Below are 18,464 nucleotides of genomic sequence, written 5' to 3'. Positions count from 1 at the left end.
AGAGAGAGAAAGAAAGAGAGAGAGAGAAAGAAAGAGAGAGAGAGAGAGAAAGCGAGAGAGAGAGAGAGAGAGCGAGCCCGGGAGTGCTGCATGCGTGCGCACGCAGTCTTCTCATTTTCAAGCACTGCACTGGTGCTTGTGGCGCCGCTGTGTGCTCCTGCAAGGTGTATGCTGCCACAAGCACGAGTGTGTGCTTGAAAATGACCAGAGCGACGGCTAAAGGACCTCTTATGTAGCGCATGCGTGCTGCCTAGGCGATACCTAAAAAACAAAGGAAACTGAGTGAAATGCAAACAGATAGACAGCAGTACTAGAAAGCTGAAATTAGACACTGCACCTTTGAGGAGTCAGCATCTTTCATTTCCCCTCATGCCTTGTACCCAAGTTGCTTGGGAGTCTCTTTTCTTTTTGACTAAACAAAGTATTACCATCCCAAATCTACTGCTGGGAGGAGAGTAAGTTGTTTATAGCTAAGATGATTCGGAACTAAAGATGCAAGTAATTTTCCTTCTGCATCATAGGATCTTCACTGATGGTCACAAACGGGTGAACAGAATATATAACCAGTTAAAGCATCTAAAACCAAATAGTTTTCGTAAAAGAGCTTACCTTAAGGTATGTGGTCTAGAATCTTAATCTAAGCAATTACTTATGGTGGGCGTATGTACAGACCCTCCAGGCACCTGCCTTACAGATATCTTATTTTGGGCCATTCCTTAACAACGTAAGAGTGTCGGCTTTTCCTCTAGTGAAACCTGCTCTTGTTTATCCAATGTTGTTTTGGTTAAAAATGGAATCTCAAAGTTGTACATAAAATAATCAATCTAGATATTAATTGATTTGAAATGCAAATTGCAGTTATAATGGGGTCATATCTAATAAATGGTGGCTTATCTTTCCTTATTTTCTTTTTTGTTATCAGGATGCAACCCACATACTCTCCTTATATCTATTAAGGCAGAAACAAAGCTTGTTCTCTTGACTACCAGCATCAGAACGGAACACAGTATATGGTTCCTGGAACCACAAAGGTTGAATTTTACTTCACCCACCCTGTACGCAGATGCTATAACAGCCTCCCAAGAGATGCTTTCATAAGCCTTTATGTAACGGTTAAAACATTATAAAAAGCATCTCTTCCACTTAATAACGGACTTGGTACAAAGTCTTTTAGCTTTTCTTACAAAGCCATGCAGTCTTTCCGTGGGTTCATCTGGTTGTATTGCATGTATTCAAGAGTCATACTGCCATCTTCTACAGCGAACTAGGAGAATAGTGAGACAAGACAGGAATGTTATAGACTCAGTTAGTAGATTGCCAGTCAGAGTGGCACAGAAGCCTCTGGGGTGGTTGCTCTGACTTGTGCAAAATATCCATGTACTTCTACAGCGAGTCTCCGGACATTAGAATTGTTCTGGCTTTTGAATGTCTTTCATTAAAGAAAGATCGCTGGAATCAGGGACACTGACAGAAAAGTACAAAGAAATTGCTCACATCAATTGATCAAAATAACTCCCAATTGTCACTAGTTTGTGGATTTGCACATGATAATTGGGATTTATTTGGTTGTCTGCCAAAGAGACCTACCAGAAGAAACCCGTAATTTGAGAATAAGGTAATTTGAGAATGTGGTTTTTCATAACTGACAGAGCAGGTTTTTCTATATGTTAATCTTTGGGTGCAATCATAAAAACAACCCTGCCACTGGTCATATGGAACTTTGTTCATAGCTAAAGAGAAGTGTAACGGAGCGATCATCTACATCAATCCAACAATGCATTAAATTGATAATCCCTTTAGAACAGTCAATAAAGAGAGCTCTGAATGAGATAAAGAGTTTTGTTTTTATATGTCTTAAGTTTTATTCAGTGTTAATCAATACAAATTAATCTTTTAAGCATCAGCATTGTAAATGAATATAATCCAATAATTGATATTTCAATACAAGGTAAAAGAGAATATTAACCAAGATAACAATAAATATGGTAATAATGCAACAAGCGTGTTACATATAGGAAATTCCCTAATCTAAATATATTGTTATAAGGTAAGATAAGGTGCCAGTTCAAAAACTCGATAAAGAGGTCTGATGGGAGAATCAATGCAGAAGCATAAAGCCTTTGCATGATAAGCTGGAAAGCATTCTCAGCTTTAAATCAGCTGACAATCAACGAAAATAGGTTAGGCAACCTCTCATGTAGAGAAGTATCAGAAGCTCAGAGATGAGTCTTGTGTCGGAGTGTCGGGGAAGGATTCCGGCTGGCACTCTAGTAATATGCACCAATATAAACACACAACATTCCAAATGGTAACAAGTGTCTTTTCGTCTCCTGCACTATCCAATAGGTTTGTAGTAAACTCCTAGGAATAGATAAACTCCCCATCTTCTCACACTCGTACAGTAGACTTTAGACATTAGTCCTTTTAAAAGTAACATTGTTCACATTCTGCAGTCCAGACTGTTCTTCTCAAGAATCAGCCTTCCTGTTGCCTCTTCTCCTCCAGGTGAGAACGTCTCTATCAATTGTCTAATACCAATAAAGTGCCTATTCACTAACTTAAAGAAGGCTTCTGGAAAGTTACAACATGTGCAGCAAAAGAGAAAAAAAGTCTAATGGAAAATAACGTTTCTACGTGAAAAACAGGCCTTTGAATGTTAATGTATTATTATCAGTTAACGTGGCATCAATCGTTAGGCCAACTTAAATCAGCACTTATTTACTTCACTTGTAGGTCTATAAAATTGAAGTTTGATTACCTACTACACATTTTTCAGATTAGTATATGTGCTATTTAAATTATGCTTTTGCACATTCTTAATAAAAGTGTTTTTGTTTGAAAATAACATTCGCTCTTGCATAGTCCATTTTTAGTTTTCTTGACACATCTTGTTATCTGCCTGTATGCTCCGAAAGTCTTGAAGAGAATTAGTTTTATTGCTAAATTTGTCACAATAAACCATATTCCATAGAGTGCTCTTTATATGTGTTTGTTGAGGTAATGCATCATGGCCGCTTGTCTGTCTGTAGTAGAAGTCTGTTTATTGTCAGAGAAGACAGGATAGCCCCAAGGGCTAAATACACCAGCCTTAATTCCAGAAAGTTGAATAGAATACAAACCCAGAGGAGCTTTCCATCTTACTAGGGAGGCATCTATTATACTTCAAAAAGGGACAGCTTAGAGAAAATTAATGCCCCTGATTAAATTGCTTGTCTGTAATCACCACAGAGGGGGACTGTGGCACTGATCAGCATAGTACTGGTCTGGTGTCTCACCTGCATTCTGTCTGATTCCACTATTAATCCACACATGGCTGCATCATTTTTTAATTTGGTGTTGGAAACAATCAGTACGCATGATGCAAAAAAGTACAGGAAGGATGGCATCCATAGATCTATAGGCTAATGGTTTTTTTTTAGTTGCAGGCATTTCGCCCAAATTATTAATACATCCTCTTAAAAATAAAATTAAAATAAACTGCTTACAGCTAGGAGCATCACAGTTAACTCCTTGATAACTCCTAGATAGCCCTGAATTTGTACATGTTTTGAAGTTTATATTGAAATACTTGCCCAAAGTGCAAGGAATCAGAAAAGCTCTTGGGTCATCTGCAATTCTTTAACTGTTTTCTAGGGTGAACTGGGCTTGATGAGCCACTCACACAGAAACAGAAATATGAACATTTGCTGTTTTCATAGATGGGCAGCAAACACCAGCATGCATCTGAAGAATGTGCATGGTGCAGATTGACACCAAGCAGGACGACTTGGGTACTATCAAAACTTGCAATTGATGAATGAAAATAAACATCTTGAAGGTAATCACACACATCTAATCTATTTAAATATTTGGTGCAAAGCTAACATGCTACATTTGTCTTTCCTCATCCCTTACTTTACTGTTTTAGGTCCTGAATCAGTCGGAATTTTTGCATGGGACCTTTTTTATTAATCAGGAAGTATTTGGAGTGCATTCATAGTTTCAGTAAGCAGGTGGAAAAAGTGTTCTTGATATTTCCCATAGAAGATTCTTTTCTACTGCTTTCGGATTGGGGTGGCGTTTTGAAGCGTAACAAATCGCCATTTTGAACAATATTCAAATGTCTTTGGTTATGCTTTCTGTATTACAAGGTTAGGAAACCGGAAAGGGCCCTGGAAGGGTAGAGTGGTCCTCACAAAAGAGGTAGGGAAGGGACACATCCTCCCTATTATGTATATCCGAACAAAACGTAATGTCCCTTCTGAAACCAAGTGGTTATGCTTTGCCACGCTTTGTTATAATTTGTGACACTTCTCTCCCTCTAACCTCTACCCAGAAGTGGTGCTTACAGAAGGCGGAACACTAAGCCATGCTCTTGCTGGATCAAGGAACTTCCCTGATGTTTGATGACTTTCTCGGCCTTTAGACTGATGGCACAGTTTCCGCTGTGGCTTTTGGAAATGTCACCAACGGAGTTTAATCCTCTCATGCAGTTGCTGGTGTAAACATCTTAGTCGGGATACGTAGTGTGATCTAAAAAAAATAATTATTTTCCTTAAGACATACCACTTGATGGTCTTTGCCTCTGCTTTAATTTTCTGCATCTTCTCATCAATATGACGTTCAAACAACTGAAATTATGAACTAAAGATTCATTAAATATAGTAGGACTTCAGACTTTAGACTTGTTAGTCTAAACTGAGATGACCTCCTGAGGGCCAGATCTTGGCAGTACTCGTATAGCGCAAGCTAAGTAGAATCCACTGCCATATTTATTATTTTGCTCGAGAGTAGCAGCCACTCATTAATCCCTTCCTTGAAGTGATGCTGTCTGTCCTTAGAATGCCTTCTTGGAATTTTGATGGTCTTCTAAATGGTCTTGTATACCGACCAAGCAAAACTGTCCTGGCTGTTTAGCACACTTTTCTGCCCAGTGTGTTATTTTACTTCTCTAAAGGCACTAGTGTAATTAGAGGTGAGGAACATAGTTTACGCAAAAGAGAGATGATCAAAGAGTTCATATGAGGCTCTCCTTAATAAAAAAGCTGGATCTTGCATTTCTTCATTGACCTTGCAGCTACCACTTTGTAGAAACTAATTCAAAACAGTCAACTACCAGTCACAAATTTGATCTAGCAGGTGCCTTGGGTTTTCTACTATGACTAAAATATTTCTGAGGCTTTTCTGGTGGAATATTCTGCTTTGATGCTCCTCTTGCGAATACATCCTGGAACATCACAGTTTCATTAATGGGAGAGGCTCTTATCCAAGACACCGCTGGAGATGTGGTAAGTGGGAGGTTAAGCTTGTGTCTCAATCAGTAGCATATCTTCTGGAAGGCGAAGGAGTAGGTGCAGGTTTCCTTCTGCACTTTTAGAACTGTTCTTTTTTCTGGGATCTTGACCATGAGAGCAAACAATTGTAGCTGCTGAATGTTCTCAAGTTACAAGTTATTTGAGGCACAACAAACAAACTTGGCAAGGTCGAAGTGCCCCCATGAGGTACGAGTTACTTACCTTCAGTAACGATGTATCTGGTAGAGACGTTGTCTAGTCGCAGATTCCTTAACTTAGAATTATCCCCAGGCGTCAGACTGGATCCGGATTTTTGGTTTTGCAGCAGCACCTCTGCGTGCCAGGGGACGGCGCCACATGACCCCGCCCCGACGTCGTCCACGAACGCGACGTCAGCAAGGCCATATAAGTCCCTCCCGGCGCGCTGAAGTCAGTTTTCTTTGGAGAAACTTTTCCGCGGCACAATGCGGAGCCACCAACAAAACTGTGAAAGTAAGGGAACAGTGTGCGAAGAAGGAAAGATCCATAAAACAAAGAGATCAGATGATGCATAACATCACCATAAAGGACAGTGTCAGACATTATATACCAATAGACCAAGAAGTAAAGGCAGAGCATTGCTCTGAGAAACAACCCCGCAAAGACGCAGAACTGTGCAGGCCAACAAGGGTGGAGCACAGGAAGAACAACAATCCACTGCGAGATGACATTAAAGGAATGGCGTTGCCCCTTGTAGAGGTCGAAGGGCCGAGGCACAGCCCAACAGATCCCAAGGAAGGCGACCGCAGGGGAGACAAGAACCCCAAGCCTAAGAGGAGGCGGGAGGGAGGGAAAGAATAGGAGAAGACCCCACAATGGAAGAACCAGAATGAAGGAATACAGAGAAAGGGAAAATAAATTCCCTGTGAAGGCAAAGCGAAAAGCACCGCTCCACCGGAAGAGAAGCCACCCAGAGGGAGGCGGCTACAGAAGGCAAAGTCTGAGAGGCTCGCATCAACTTGAGCACCCTGGATGGAGCCCAGCGCCAACTGAAAAGAGGCAAGGTGGAGAACCCCACCTGGAAAGATCCTCGCAGAGCGGGGAGGATGGGTGGGCGTTAAGGAATGTGCAGCTAGACAAAGTCTCTACCAGATACATCGTTACCGAAGGTAAGTAATTCATACATCTGATAGAGACATCTAGCCGTAGATTCCTTAACTTAGAATAGATATCACAGCCATACCCCAAGGGGTGAGGCGGGTCTGCGACAGAACAACAAAAAGAGCCTGAAAGCACTGAGCCAACAACAGGGTGACAGACTATAAGGAAAGCCAAATGTACCATAAGAGGACCAGAAGGCCGCGAGACCATACCCTTGTGAAAACGAAATGGAATAACGGCCCTAGACCATATACCAGAAAGGAAGAGAGAGTTCATAATAAAGGAAGGAAGAAGAACCACTCCCAGAGCCCAATGGGGCGCTAAGCTGGCACCAACCAAAATCTAAAGGACAATCTGGAGTGACAAAATCAGAGCCTACCCGGCGGGCCTACGCAAGGGCGGCCGGACAGGCAGCAGCCAGATAGCGAAGGGCCAAAGACAGAAACTGAGCAACGTCCCAGAAGCACAGGCGTGAAACATAAGACACGCCAAGTGCAAAACTCAGTCACAAGAAAATATAGTTGAGACGAGCACGGGACTGCCCAACAAGGTAACTGGAGGGCCAAGCGGAAGACGCACCCAAAGGGAAACAGAGATGCAGGGCGCAGCACCCGGGACGACCTCAGAAGAGGAACCGTCCCTCAGGCCACCAGACACTGATAAGGGTGACACCCGAAGGAAGAAAGACACATCTGAAGGTTGTGTCAACCAAGGCCCCAATGGTGCCTATAGGAACCGTGAATAAGTGCACACAGAGCTGTGGAGAACAACATCAGATCCCCAGAACCACCACCTCCGACTGGGAGGAGAAATGCACCCCCACAGAAGAGAGGGACTGTATAGGGAATGAACGGGACAGACAAGACCCCCTGGAGCGGAACCATGGGAACCGTTGTTGCCGAAGCAGCATGAAAAGGCACTGAAGTGTACCATAAAACGTGCAAAGGAGAGCACCGCCGTGCAGAACAACGGCAAACCTGAGTACAAGGCACCTGCCGTGAAGAATGACGACAAACCTGAGTAAAAGGCACCCAACTGCTCCCCGAAAAATGGGGATATAGGACCAGACCTCGCCCGATAGGCGGAGACGTATGAAAAGGGTACCCAGTGGGCAGCAACATGCGGGTATATATATATATATATATTGAGAATAAAAAGATTGTGGGTTACAGGTCAATTGCCCGGCGCTTAAAACAGTCTCAGACATTGGTCCCCACCAGTGTAGTACAGTATATTGAACACAGATTCTTCTGAGATCAATATAAGTCTAACATTCAAAAACAGAAACAGATGATAGGTCTTCTTACTCATTCGTTTTTATTCTTGTTCCGTCAGAAGTCAAAGTTCACAAAAATAACACACAAAGTGCCAACACGTGTTTCGCGCCAACTGCGCTTCTTCAGGGCTGTCACATAAACAGAAAATAGTATACTTTAGAACTCATAAGGACATACTTTTTCATTTACAAACTACACACATTTTGAAAAAAATCAATATTCAAATAAAGAGGAACTCCATCTTTGTATTATTCATATATACATACTTGTTTGTATACAAATTACACATACATTGTATAGATCAATATATTCAAATTAAATTAAAGAGGAACTCCATCATTATACATTTTAACAGTACCCCGTAACTCAATACAGAAAGGAGTTGGAAAAAGGAGTGAAAAGAGAAAGAAAGAGAAAAGTGATAATTGGGTAATTCAGTAATTCGGGGGATTCATGGAGGACTGGCCTAAGCTCGAAATTTTGTAAATGTGAGTATTTAATAGCTATGTGATCTAATAATCGGTTTAATGTACGAAAAATTTGTATCTTTTGATTCCTTATGTATATATATATAGAAAGGCCGAGCCACAAGACCAACGCAGCTGCGAGCGCTTGCGCAGCAACTCGCCAAATGCACCGGTGGCAGTGTGGCAGCCTCGGAAGAAGCGTGTAGAAACGCACTGAAAGGTGTGAGTTACAAGGAAAAAACCTCTAGAAGAGGAGTATGAGACACACACACACACACCAGGCGCAAGCAGGGGGAGACCTGTAGCATGTGGGAGGCAGTGCCAGAAGGCACAACACGGAAAACCGCCCAAACGGTAAGATAAGGATGCCAGGAGACGGGGGTGGGGAGCCCAAAGGGATCACCACACCCGCCTGGCGTGGAGCAGAGCTGCACAATAGCATACAGGTACCCCACCTGGGTATATCACGCCCCTAAGAAAAAACAGGGGAACATCTCTTAGGGTAAACCACAGTCAGAGGACAAGACATGAACAACCTGTGGAACATCGCCACAGTCGGCTTACTGTCAGCCCAAAAATGCACAGTCCAACTTGTGGACGCTGAATGAAAGTTGCAAAAAGAAAGGAGGGGTAACCACCCCAGGATAGGACGACCTGAGACCTGCCAAGTACAAGCCTATGGTGGGGGGCGAAAGCCCGCAATCAGGCGCTGAACCGCAGAGTCGGCGTGGGCATTAAACATAAGGACCCCATCAAAAGGCAGGTCAACAAGGTGCTCCCGAATATTCTCCGGGAAGACGCCATCCCGCAACCAAGCATGGCGGCGTAGTGCAACAGAACCGGCCATAGCCAGGCCTAAGGAATCTGAGGTATCCAGGGCCGAACGGATAGTAAATTCTGCCAGATCACGTCCGTCACGGATATGACGGAGGAGGTCAACACGAGCGCCCTCAGAGGTGGAAGGGAGAAGAGACTCGGCAGAGTCCCAAAGGGCAGAAGTAGCCCGAGCCAAGACACACACTGTATTGAGGGAGTGAAGAGCCGTGCTAGTGGAGGTGAAAATATTACGACCCCACGACTCCAGCCATCTGGACTCCTGGGAGGGAGGAAGCAGCAGCGGAGGCAATGAAGGAAAGGCAGCTTGCAGAACAAGCCCCTGAACCTCTGGATGAACAAACAAGTAGACTGGATCGTTTGGGGCAGGGCGGTGGAGGTGCATGATGGAACGAGCCACCAGATCACCAGACAACGCCGAGCCCAGGTCCCCAGAAGGGCATCATAAAGGGATTCTTCGAAAGGCAGAAGCGGCTCTACATTCCCTGAACCGTGGTGGAGAACATCCAACAGGGGGTCTATAGGCAGGGGAACTGAAGGGGGCTGCATACGCAGAATGCGGGCTGCCATGGAAACAACCCTCACAAACGCAACCCCAGTCTCAGTAGTCCGCCGAGGAGGGGACAGTAAATCATCTGTAGGTGAGGGCTGTAAGCTGAGCCTCCCACTCCAAGGGGAGTGTCCGGTGAACGGAGGATTAGACCAATGCCCAAAGGGGGGAAACCCCATGGACGAATGAGGGTCCTGAAGGAGCTCGTCAGGAGGCGGAGAATCCGCCGGAGCCACAGATTCCAAGGGAGGAAGAGGCAAGGACGGAACCGGCATCGACGAACGTCGGGGTGATGCCGAACCTCCTCCGGAAGCCTCCAGCACCGACTCAGACTCAATCAGCGCCGAATCGGTCTCAACCACAACAGGCTCCAGTTCCGAGGTAAGGAACCCATCCGGAGCCGGAGAGGCAAGTCTACGGCGCCGGACCGGCGCCGACTCAGCTTCAACCACAACAGGCTCCAACTGTGAAGCAGGGAACGGAGTCGGGGAAGCAAGTCTACGGTGCCGGACCGGCACCGGCTCGGCCTCCGAAGAGACAGTCGCCTGTCCGGAGGGCAGAGGGGAACTTGGAGACAAGCTGCGAGTATCAGCAACCACTGCAATGCTACAGGGAGCCCCACTGGACTATGCGGCACAGTAGGGGTGTTACGGGCCGAAGAGGGGGACCCAGCCGGGCTGCGCCCTGATGACACCATACAGCCATCATCCCTAGAGGCAAGGGGCTCAGTCGGCACTGGGGCGAACCCGCCGGCGAGCCCACCGGAGACCCCGCACTCAGCGAAGGGTCAGAGGCCGCCCCAGGGAGAGGAGGGGACCCAAGAGAGGCCTGCAGGGCCGCGGTAAAAGCCGCCATTTGGGTCCGAGTTGCCCCCGCGCCAGGAAATGGAGGCTAGGGGAGGGACGACTCTCTGGGGCACACGTCTGGAGAATTCCAGGAACGATCGCCACCTTCAACAGGAGGAAGGGAGGTCGATGACCTCTACGACAAGTGCCAGGATTTACCAGGAATGGGTGAGTAACGCACACGGGAACCAGACGGCGACCAACGTCGCAAATGGAACCCTCCGCCACTGGGACCTGCCGCCGAAGCGGAGGCCGGAGGCAGTGACTGGCGAGCCGAAAGTAGTTTCATCCCTTCGGCTTGAGTTGTTGGCAGGCGTCGCAATCCGTCGAGTCTTGGTGTTCGCCCAGACACCACATGCAGATAAGGTGTGGGTCCGTCGCGGACATTTGCCGCAAACAGGAGGCACACGTTTTAAAGCCCGAAGGCATCGCACACTGTTCCAGAAGCAAAGCGTCAAAAAGGCTTGAAAACAGGCCAGAGGAACCGCTTACTCCGGATCCGCGTTGCACGCGGAAAAGAAGGAAACTGACATCAGCGCGCCGGGTGGCACTTATATGACCTCGCTGATGTCACGTCCGTGGACGACGTTAGGGCGGGGTCATGTGGCGCTGTCCCCCGGTGCGCAGAGGTGCTGCTGCTGCAAAAACATCCGGATCCAGTCTGACGCCTGGCGATAATTCTAAGTTAAGGAATCTGCGGCTAGATGTCTCTATCAGATTGGATTTTCAAGATTAAGGTGAAGGCAAAACACTTCTTGGCAGAGGTGAAAATGGTCTAAGCAAAGATCTGATTGAAGTAGCTATCAAAAACCCTTTAAGAGCCTCACAACATAACCTAGTGACTAATCTGACATTTCACCACTAATGTAGGCTTGTTAGACTGTAACTTGGATATTGATTGTAAAGCTCAAAACAAGTAGATGGAAAGTGTCTTGAAAGTTAATGTTTCTTCAAAATATGCTTTAACTTCAAATGGCACAAGTCTAGTGCCTTGATGATGAATGGCTCCCAAACAGATGTATGTTTTGAGGGCTTCCTTACTCTTAAATGCCTTCTTCACATCATATCAGTCCCCGATGTCTAATCTTTACTGTAACATGAGCAGGTCCTTGTTATGCCTAGCATAGAAGTCTCCCTTGCTTCTACCCATCATCTGCAATTCAGCTTCCCTGGTGGACACAGATATATTACACCCTCACCTCTGCATTCATCCTTATTCAGGAAACTTGATGTAAGCCTTGGGAGGTAGGATTCATTTTTTTTTTATAAAAAAAAAAATGAACAGAATGTACAGCAAACAACAAGATGTGCCTCTCTCTGCCCTCTATCCACCAACAGCATTTCAGTTCCCTTTAAAAACATGCTTGGCTTGTGTTGCCATCACACAGTCAACCATATGAATAATTGAACAGCAACCTCCAAATCCCAGAGAGTACTTCTAGTGCAACACCAAAGTTTCCCCTTCAGTCCAACAAAACACTACTCTTCTGTGGATGACATGATCAATGAGAGCAATAGTCTGTTCAGAGGATAAGCTCAAAGCACAGACACTAGGTCAGTGTGATCACAATTAGAAAGTCTTACAGTGTTAATGTAGGAACTGACCGCAACCTCTAAATCACAGAGTGGATTCTGAGAACAACGTTAATGTTGGTTCCTTTGCCTTAGTCAGAAATTCTTCACTATGCAAGGCACAGTCAGCAAAAGGAAATCAAGTTGTTCACACAACTAGCTCATAGCGGAGAAGCTGGGACAGGCAAATAGTAAGCCACAAGATTGGCAGCATCGGAATGGCTGAGCTTAGGACTAACCTGCTGGAAAAGTACAAATTCCACAGTAGATTTCTGGAGCCACTGAAACGTTGATTTAAGTAACTTACTCCATCGTTACCTTTGGTCACTTTCAGCAAGAGAACAATAACTTGTTCATTTGGGCTATTTGGCAGTAGTGAGGCTGAGTAAGGGAGTTAGCAAACAGTCTGACCAATGTATTCTAGAACATGTAGAAAAAATGCATACATTTTATGAAAGTCAATCTTTGTATCTACTAAAATGAAGCACAAAAGCACCATCTAAGACATACCTGACAATGAGCTTGAAGAGGTTCTCTTCAGCTTGAATCTCTTGGATGGCATACAGGTCTTTGAGTGAAAACTCCAAAGTACCTTGGCTTACACCATCTTTTGCATCTTTCCCTTTCTGGCCTTTGCTGTTGCTTACAGAGTTTGCCTCAATGTACAGAAGAAACATACACTTGTCATTCTTATTTCTGTAACCTCCTGCAAGATAACATAGAGATTAGCATACATTTCAATAAAAAATGAACGCTATCTATATAATGGCCTACAGATACGTTTGAGCTGTATTTTCACCCTTCTGACCTAATTTTAAGGTTTGGACTATGCCTTGGTAGTGATATGTTTTATGCCCTGTGTAAAAACAATGCCAATGGTGGAGAAAAATAGCCCTTAGCCCCGCCTGTCACTCAGAAAGCCACGACAATGTGCTACTCGATCAGTCCGTAGATTATTTGCTCGGATTGGCATAACAAAAGATAGGACAGCAGTAACCAATAGCAGCTTGTCAGTTGCTGGCTGAATCCCAGGTATATGCAAATTCAAACCTGACCAGAGTAAGTAAGTTTATTATGCATAGTTAATTAAAACCAGTGCAAACATTTTACAAAAATTTAAAAGTAACATAGAAGTTTGTTCATAATACCTGACCAGAGGCAATTTTCAAGTTAAGTGCATTCTTGCTCATTTGCACGTGCTACCATTTAACATTGCCGAGTTCTCCCATTCTGATACATGTAGGCTTTTCAAATCACTATTTTTCATTACAGTCTTTTTGGCATACACATCAAATATTTTATATATACATTTATACTACACAGAGGCGGTTACCACTGTGTTTTAATAGTTAGGTCAGAGTTTCCATCAGAAAGGATTTTTTACATTTTGTAAATAAATTTGGAGCCATTTGAGGAATCTGCACAACAATTTCCAAAAAATAAAAAGTTCATCCACTTGGCACCTTCATGGGAAGTTTTCTGCTGATCCATCAAGCAGGCGCTAAGAAAAAGTGGGGAATGTGGTCCCATGTTAATTCCCTCAAGAAACTTTACTCTCAGATACAGAAAAAAACTGCTAAACTGAATTACACCAAATTTGCCAAGAAGTTAGAACTTTACTCAGAATGTGTGCATTTTGTCATTTATATGATACCCAGATCGTCGTCTCTTTGTCACAAAATATTAAAGCAGCCTTTGACAGACTCATATCTGTCTGAAAAGGGTATCAAACTGGATAGCCTTAAACTGTCTCATATTAAATGGAGACAAGACTGAGTTAATGGTGACAGGAAACAATCCAGCACTTGGGGACCAATTCCCTGGCCATCATAATGGGGGGGAATGCCCTTGGGCCTCCATGTACGAAGTAAAGAGTCTAGGTGTTAACCTAGACTAAGACCCGACAATTGCCGTTCAAGCAAAAAAGGTGTCTGGCAATTGCTTCGGCCTCTGAGGTCTCTTTGGAAGACACTCAAATGTACTAGGGTTCACGGCTCGACTTGTACCCTTTGCTCTGTAAGCACTTCGATATACCTTAAGTTATGTATGTCTGGTCTTCTTATTTCCTATTGTAAACAATAAAATCAATAAAAAAATGGCTCCCTTTGGAGTGTCGGAGAATAGTGATCCAGGGGTTAATACACTCCAGAATAGACTACGGCAACTCACTCTACCTGGACAGCCCCTCATATGTTATAAGAAAGCTGCAGATTGCCCAGAATGTGGTAACCAGAGTACTGACGGGACTGCCTTAAACTCAATCTGCATGAGAAGCCCTGGAGCAACTTTACTGGCTTCCAATAAAAGAGAGAGTAAAAATTAAGACTCTCTGTAATGCTCACAGGGTAAAGTATGCCTGGGAACCATATATCGTCCAACATATCCTTACTCCTATATTACTTCCAGAGATTTGAGATCATATAATCTCTCTCTGTTATGCGTGCCCAGAGTGAGGAGAGCAAAAGGAGGGGATCAGTCCTTCAGCTACCTAGTCTCAAAACCCTGGAATACTTTCCCTACCCACTTGAGGTCAAACCAAAATTTAATCATAACAGCGGAAGAGTGTGCCTTTTTTTTATAAAGGTGGAGCACAACAGGAGAATCCAACTAGGTTCTTAATAAAGCCCTCACTCACCAACCTAGTTGGTGACATGCTTCATCATCGGGCCCCACCAGGAGAGGCCGAATGCCACCCTGGTGTGCTACAATTCCAGAATTATTGCGGTGTTCGTGTTCAGTGAATGGTGAAAAGTGATCCTTAAAAATGTTCCGATTGTGTCAAAAAATAAATTTTATTAGAAGCCAATCTGACGTGGTTAAAAACAAAGTGTAGGACATTGAGGCTGAATAGATTGTTCAGCAGTCCACTAGGAAGTGGTCAACATGTTTCTGCCTATGTGTTGTAATTAAACAGGCATTTGTCAGGACCGTAAGGAAGGTGTAAACCTCGGCGGTATGGGCGTGCTAAAGCCCACCCTAACCAGGGGTTATGAATGTGAAAATTTTTAAATATCAATAGATCTGGTATCCCTCGTGTTGAGAGGAACCGAATTTATTATGTGAGGTAGTCACCAACTACACCATGGGTCTCGAGAGGGGGGTGGTAGCAACAATGGCACACCGCCTGCACTGCTAAGCACCCGCTTGGTACCTGCGAGCTCCTTCAATGACCGGACCCCAAAATGTACTCACTTTTAGGGAACAGCTGAAAACTCACCTTTTCACTCTATCAGAGTAAATCCTTCATGATCTCTCACTTATTGGCCACTTGTGCCAGGAAGCCCGTAAATGGGTAGGTGTGTGCTCTGCAAATATTCTATATTCATAATACTCACTTTAAGTCCGAAAGATTGGTCCTGTAAGTCGCTGTAAAGTACCTGTATGCAGTATATGCCTTTCCTCCATAGGATAACATTACCGCTTCAGAAAATTGAACTAAGTGTTGACTTTTTAAAACTGTAAATATTTCTATATCGAAGTGTACTTACCTGATCGTAATTAATTTGGTGCCTAAATATATATAAAGATATGTGTTGTTTTTATGAACTGGAGTGCATCTCCTTACTGAGTCATGTATATCATTTATTGACTGTGTTGTATGCAGCAGATGTCTAATGCTCCTCTCTGATAAGCCTAAGGTTGCTAGACCACACTTCCCTAAGAGAGCACCTTGGGATTGCTAGAGCAACCCCGCCCCCCGTCTACTTATGGGAGATACCTGGACTCTTTGCACCAGTATACTATATGCGTAAGATATGTGTGATGAACTACTCATTGTATACTATCAACAGACACAGCAGTGTCAACTATTTCTAGGATTCGGGGTGAAAGTTCATGCATATACAAATGAAACATTGCAGATAATAGTTTCTCTGGAAGAGCTGTCTGACTCAAAACACTCAATCTAAATAAGCCTAACTCATCTTAGAGAACATTGAGAGACATCCATCTGTTCCTTTTTCCACCATGAAAGGTGCAATGAGATTTAACTTGTTGAGGCTAAGACGAACTGACCTGTCTCCCCACACACAGAGTTTTACAACTAGGAGTACCTTGCACACCAGTAAATCTTGACTGTCTTTACCACATTGCGGCACAGTTATACCAAGTGAATTAAATTGCTCTATTCACAAGGTCAGATCACCGGGATTGCCTGCAGTCGGCTAGGGTCCTTAATATAAGACACATTTACAAAGCCTTTTTTGTGAGTACTTGGGGATTGCTCAAGACTTTGGTGTGACTTACGTCTGAAATCCAGGAGTAAGACACCCATGTGGAAAGCTTTAGGAATCATATCCTGTGTTTTTTATGCATATGATTTTTTGTCATATGTAGCTGCCTTTAGCAGTACATTGAAGTTTTATAGAAACATTATTTTCACCTTCCCGTAGCAACATCAATATATGGTAGGATTTATTATTGCATCTAGAAAACAGGGATACAAGGACAGGTGCCAACAAAGTCCCATCCAGCGTTCTCGCTTCCTTCACCTCCTTTAATGGGTGCACATTTCTTGATGAAAGAGCTGTAATAAACTCTGCCATCTGGACGTCCCATGTGGTATAGACATCAAGGGAAATGCGCTGGAGGGCCTCCCTAAATAGGGCGGCATGCTAACAGGCCAACGTTTAAATAATTCCTAAACTTCTCAATGCACCCAGTGAATATTTCATTATGCTTTGTTGTTTGTACAACATCTCTTAGTAGTCTAATGAAACTGTACACTTGCGTTGACCCAAATGATGCTTTACAAATTAGAATGAGCTTTTGTAACTTTTGAATGCTAACTAGGGTTTATCATCAATTACAGCAAGGAACAGATATGACTATCAACCATAAATGCACAAAATAATCTTTCCTTAATCACAGTGATGCATCTCCATCAAATTGAAACTGAATAATTCATGTGAAGCTAGTTGCAATGAGGTTCATCACACAGGAAATTTAAACTTCACTAAAGAAGAAAGCAAGAGAGATGAAACTAAGAACAACGGGGTAAATATTTGGGGCTCTGCAAATCTAAAGAGGATGCAGGTAGCAAACAATGTCTCCCTAGGAAAAGATATTTCAGTCCCACAGAATGTTTCTACCAATATCGATAATAAGGAACTGGGCTTTTTTTGACTATCTTATTAGGGTTCACCCGATTTGACTTTGGCATAGGAATTGGACTCTTGAATAGAAAAATAATCTCCGATTGGATTTCTTTGGATTATGCAGAAAAAAATCCAATGGATGAGTTATATTAAGGGTTTTTGTAATACGTTGGGTAGAGCGAAATATCTTAGTGATCCTGTTTCCAGAGTAAGGTGGAAATTAAATCCATTTCAATAAAATTTTTGGAGGAGGAAATATTTAACAAGGAATGTGGGTAGCCTAGCGTTTCTCATGAAATGTTAATTATAGATGGTATTCAATTTTATTTAGAGCATGTATATAAAGAACAATATAGATTTGTTTTAATGCGGCTTAGATGCAATATTATCTACTGTCTCGTGTCACTTCCAAGGGAGAACAACTGATCTCCTATAGTTAAGTGTCCATGTCATGGTGTTTCAGAACAAAGCACAATGCACTATTTTGCACATTTTATGAGGAGCCACGGAAGACATGAAATCGAATACTTATACAGCAAAAGTACAAATGTAGTCAATGAAGACCAGCTGTGATTTTCCTTCAACAGCTATGTACTTTAGAAATTTGTTTAGCTGTGTCTACAGTTTTATGGCATGCAGTTTTTATACAGAAGAAATTAAGGAGTACTGATTGATGAAATTCTATGCAGCTATCTGTAAATGGATAATTATGATATATATGTGTAATGTTTTTATATTTTTTATGAGGTTGTCCTTTTATGGTTCTGTTAAAGAAACTGAATGAAGCTTTGGAACTAAGAATATTGTTGACGTATTTCAAGATGCATACCATCTCCAGTGCTCGACACTTTTACAATTCCAGTGACAGTCACCATATCACCAGGAACACAGCTGTCTACCAGATCGTGGACCAGCTCACATTCTATTGTACGAGGAATTCTTCCTGCCTCTCTCTGGTCATCTGACATCTGCTCCTGAACCCTGAAAAAAAACATTATCAAACATGCAATTTTTCTCCATATTCAATATGCAGCTACTCAGCCATATCCATAAGTGGCTACAGGTGTCTATTACAACAATACAAACCATGGTAACTTAATTTAAAAACCTAATCAGAATATGTAACTCAAACTAAAAAGTGCAAGCAAGAAAGAGGGCAACTTAGCAACCAGTATGCACTTTACAAAAAAATGCTGAACAAATTATGTACCTGTAAATGTGAAATGCAAATATTTCTTTTAAAACATTTTGCTTATTAGTGTAGCACACACTAATAAAAGGTAGGGACGCAGGTTTGTCTGGCCTTATTTAGCACAAAAGTGTTAATCAAAGACCACTGTCTCAATATTTTCAATGAAAATACCATTAGCAAAATCTAGATCCATCATCCAGTGATTCCAACATTCATAT

The 18,464-nt window shown here is 43.2% G+C and overlaps 1 protein-coding gene across 2 annotated transcripts in view; it reads right to left on the bottom strand.

Moving 5' to 3' along the window:
* Nucleotides 1-18,464, bottom strand: part of MCM8 (minichromosome maintenance 8 homologous recombination repair factor) — a 402,649-nt gene that overhangs the window by 212,319 nt on the left and 171,866 nt on the right. For both annotated transcript variants that reach the window (XM_085612630.1, XM_085612631.1), the window contains exons 9-10: nucleotides 17,884-18,035; nucleotides 12,469-12,664 (exon numbers count right to left, since the gene is read on the bottom strand). In XM_085612630.1, coding sequence (XP_085468756.1) covers nucleotides 12,469-12,664; nucleotides 17,884-18,035 — 348 coding nt within the window. The remainder of the gene's footprint in view (nucleotides 1-12,468; nucleotides 12,665-17,883; nucleotides 18,036-18,464) is intronic.

This window comes from Triturus cristatus, chromosome 6 (assembly GCF_964204655.1).
Source record: "Triturus cristatus chromosome 6, aTriCri1.1, whole genome shotgun sequence".
NCBI lineage: Eukaryota > Metazoa > Chordata > Amphibia > Caudata > Salamandridae > Triturus > Triturus cristatus.
This window is presented reverse-complemented; position numbering and strand designations above follow the sequence as displayed.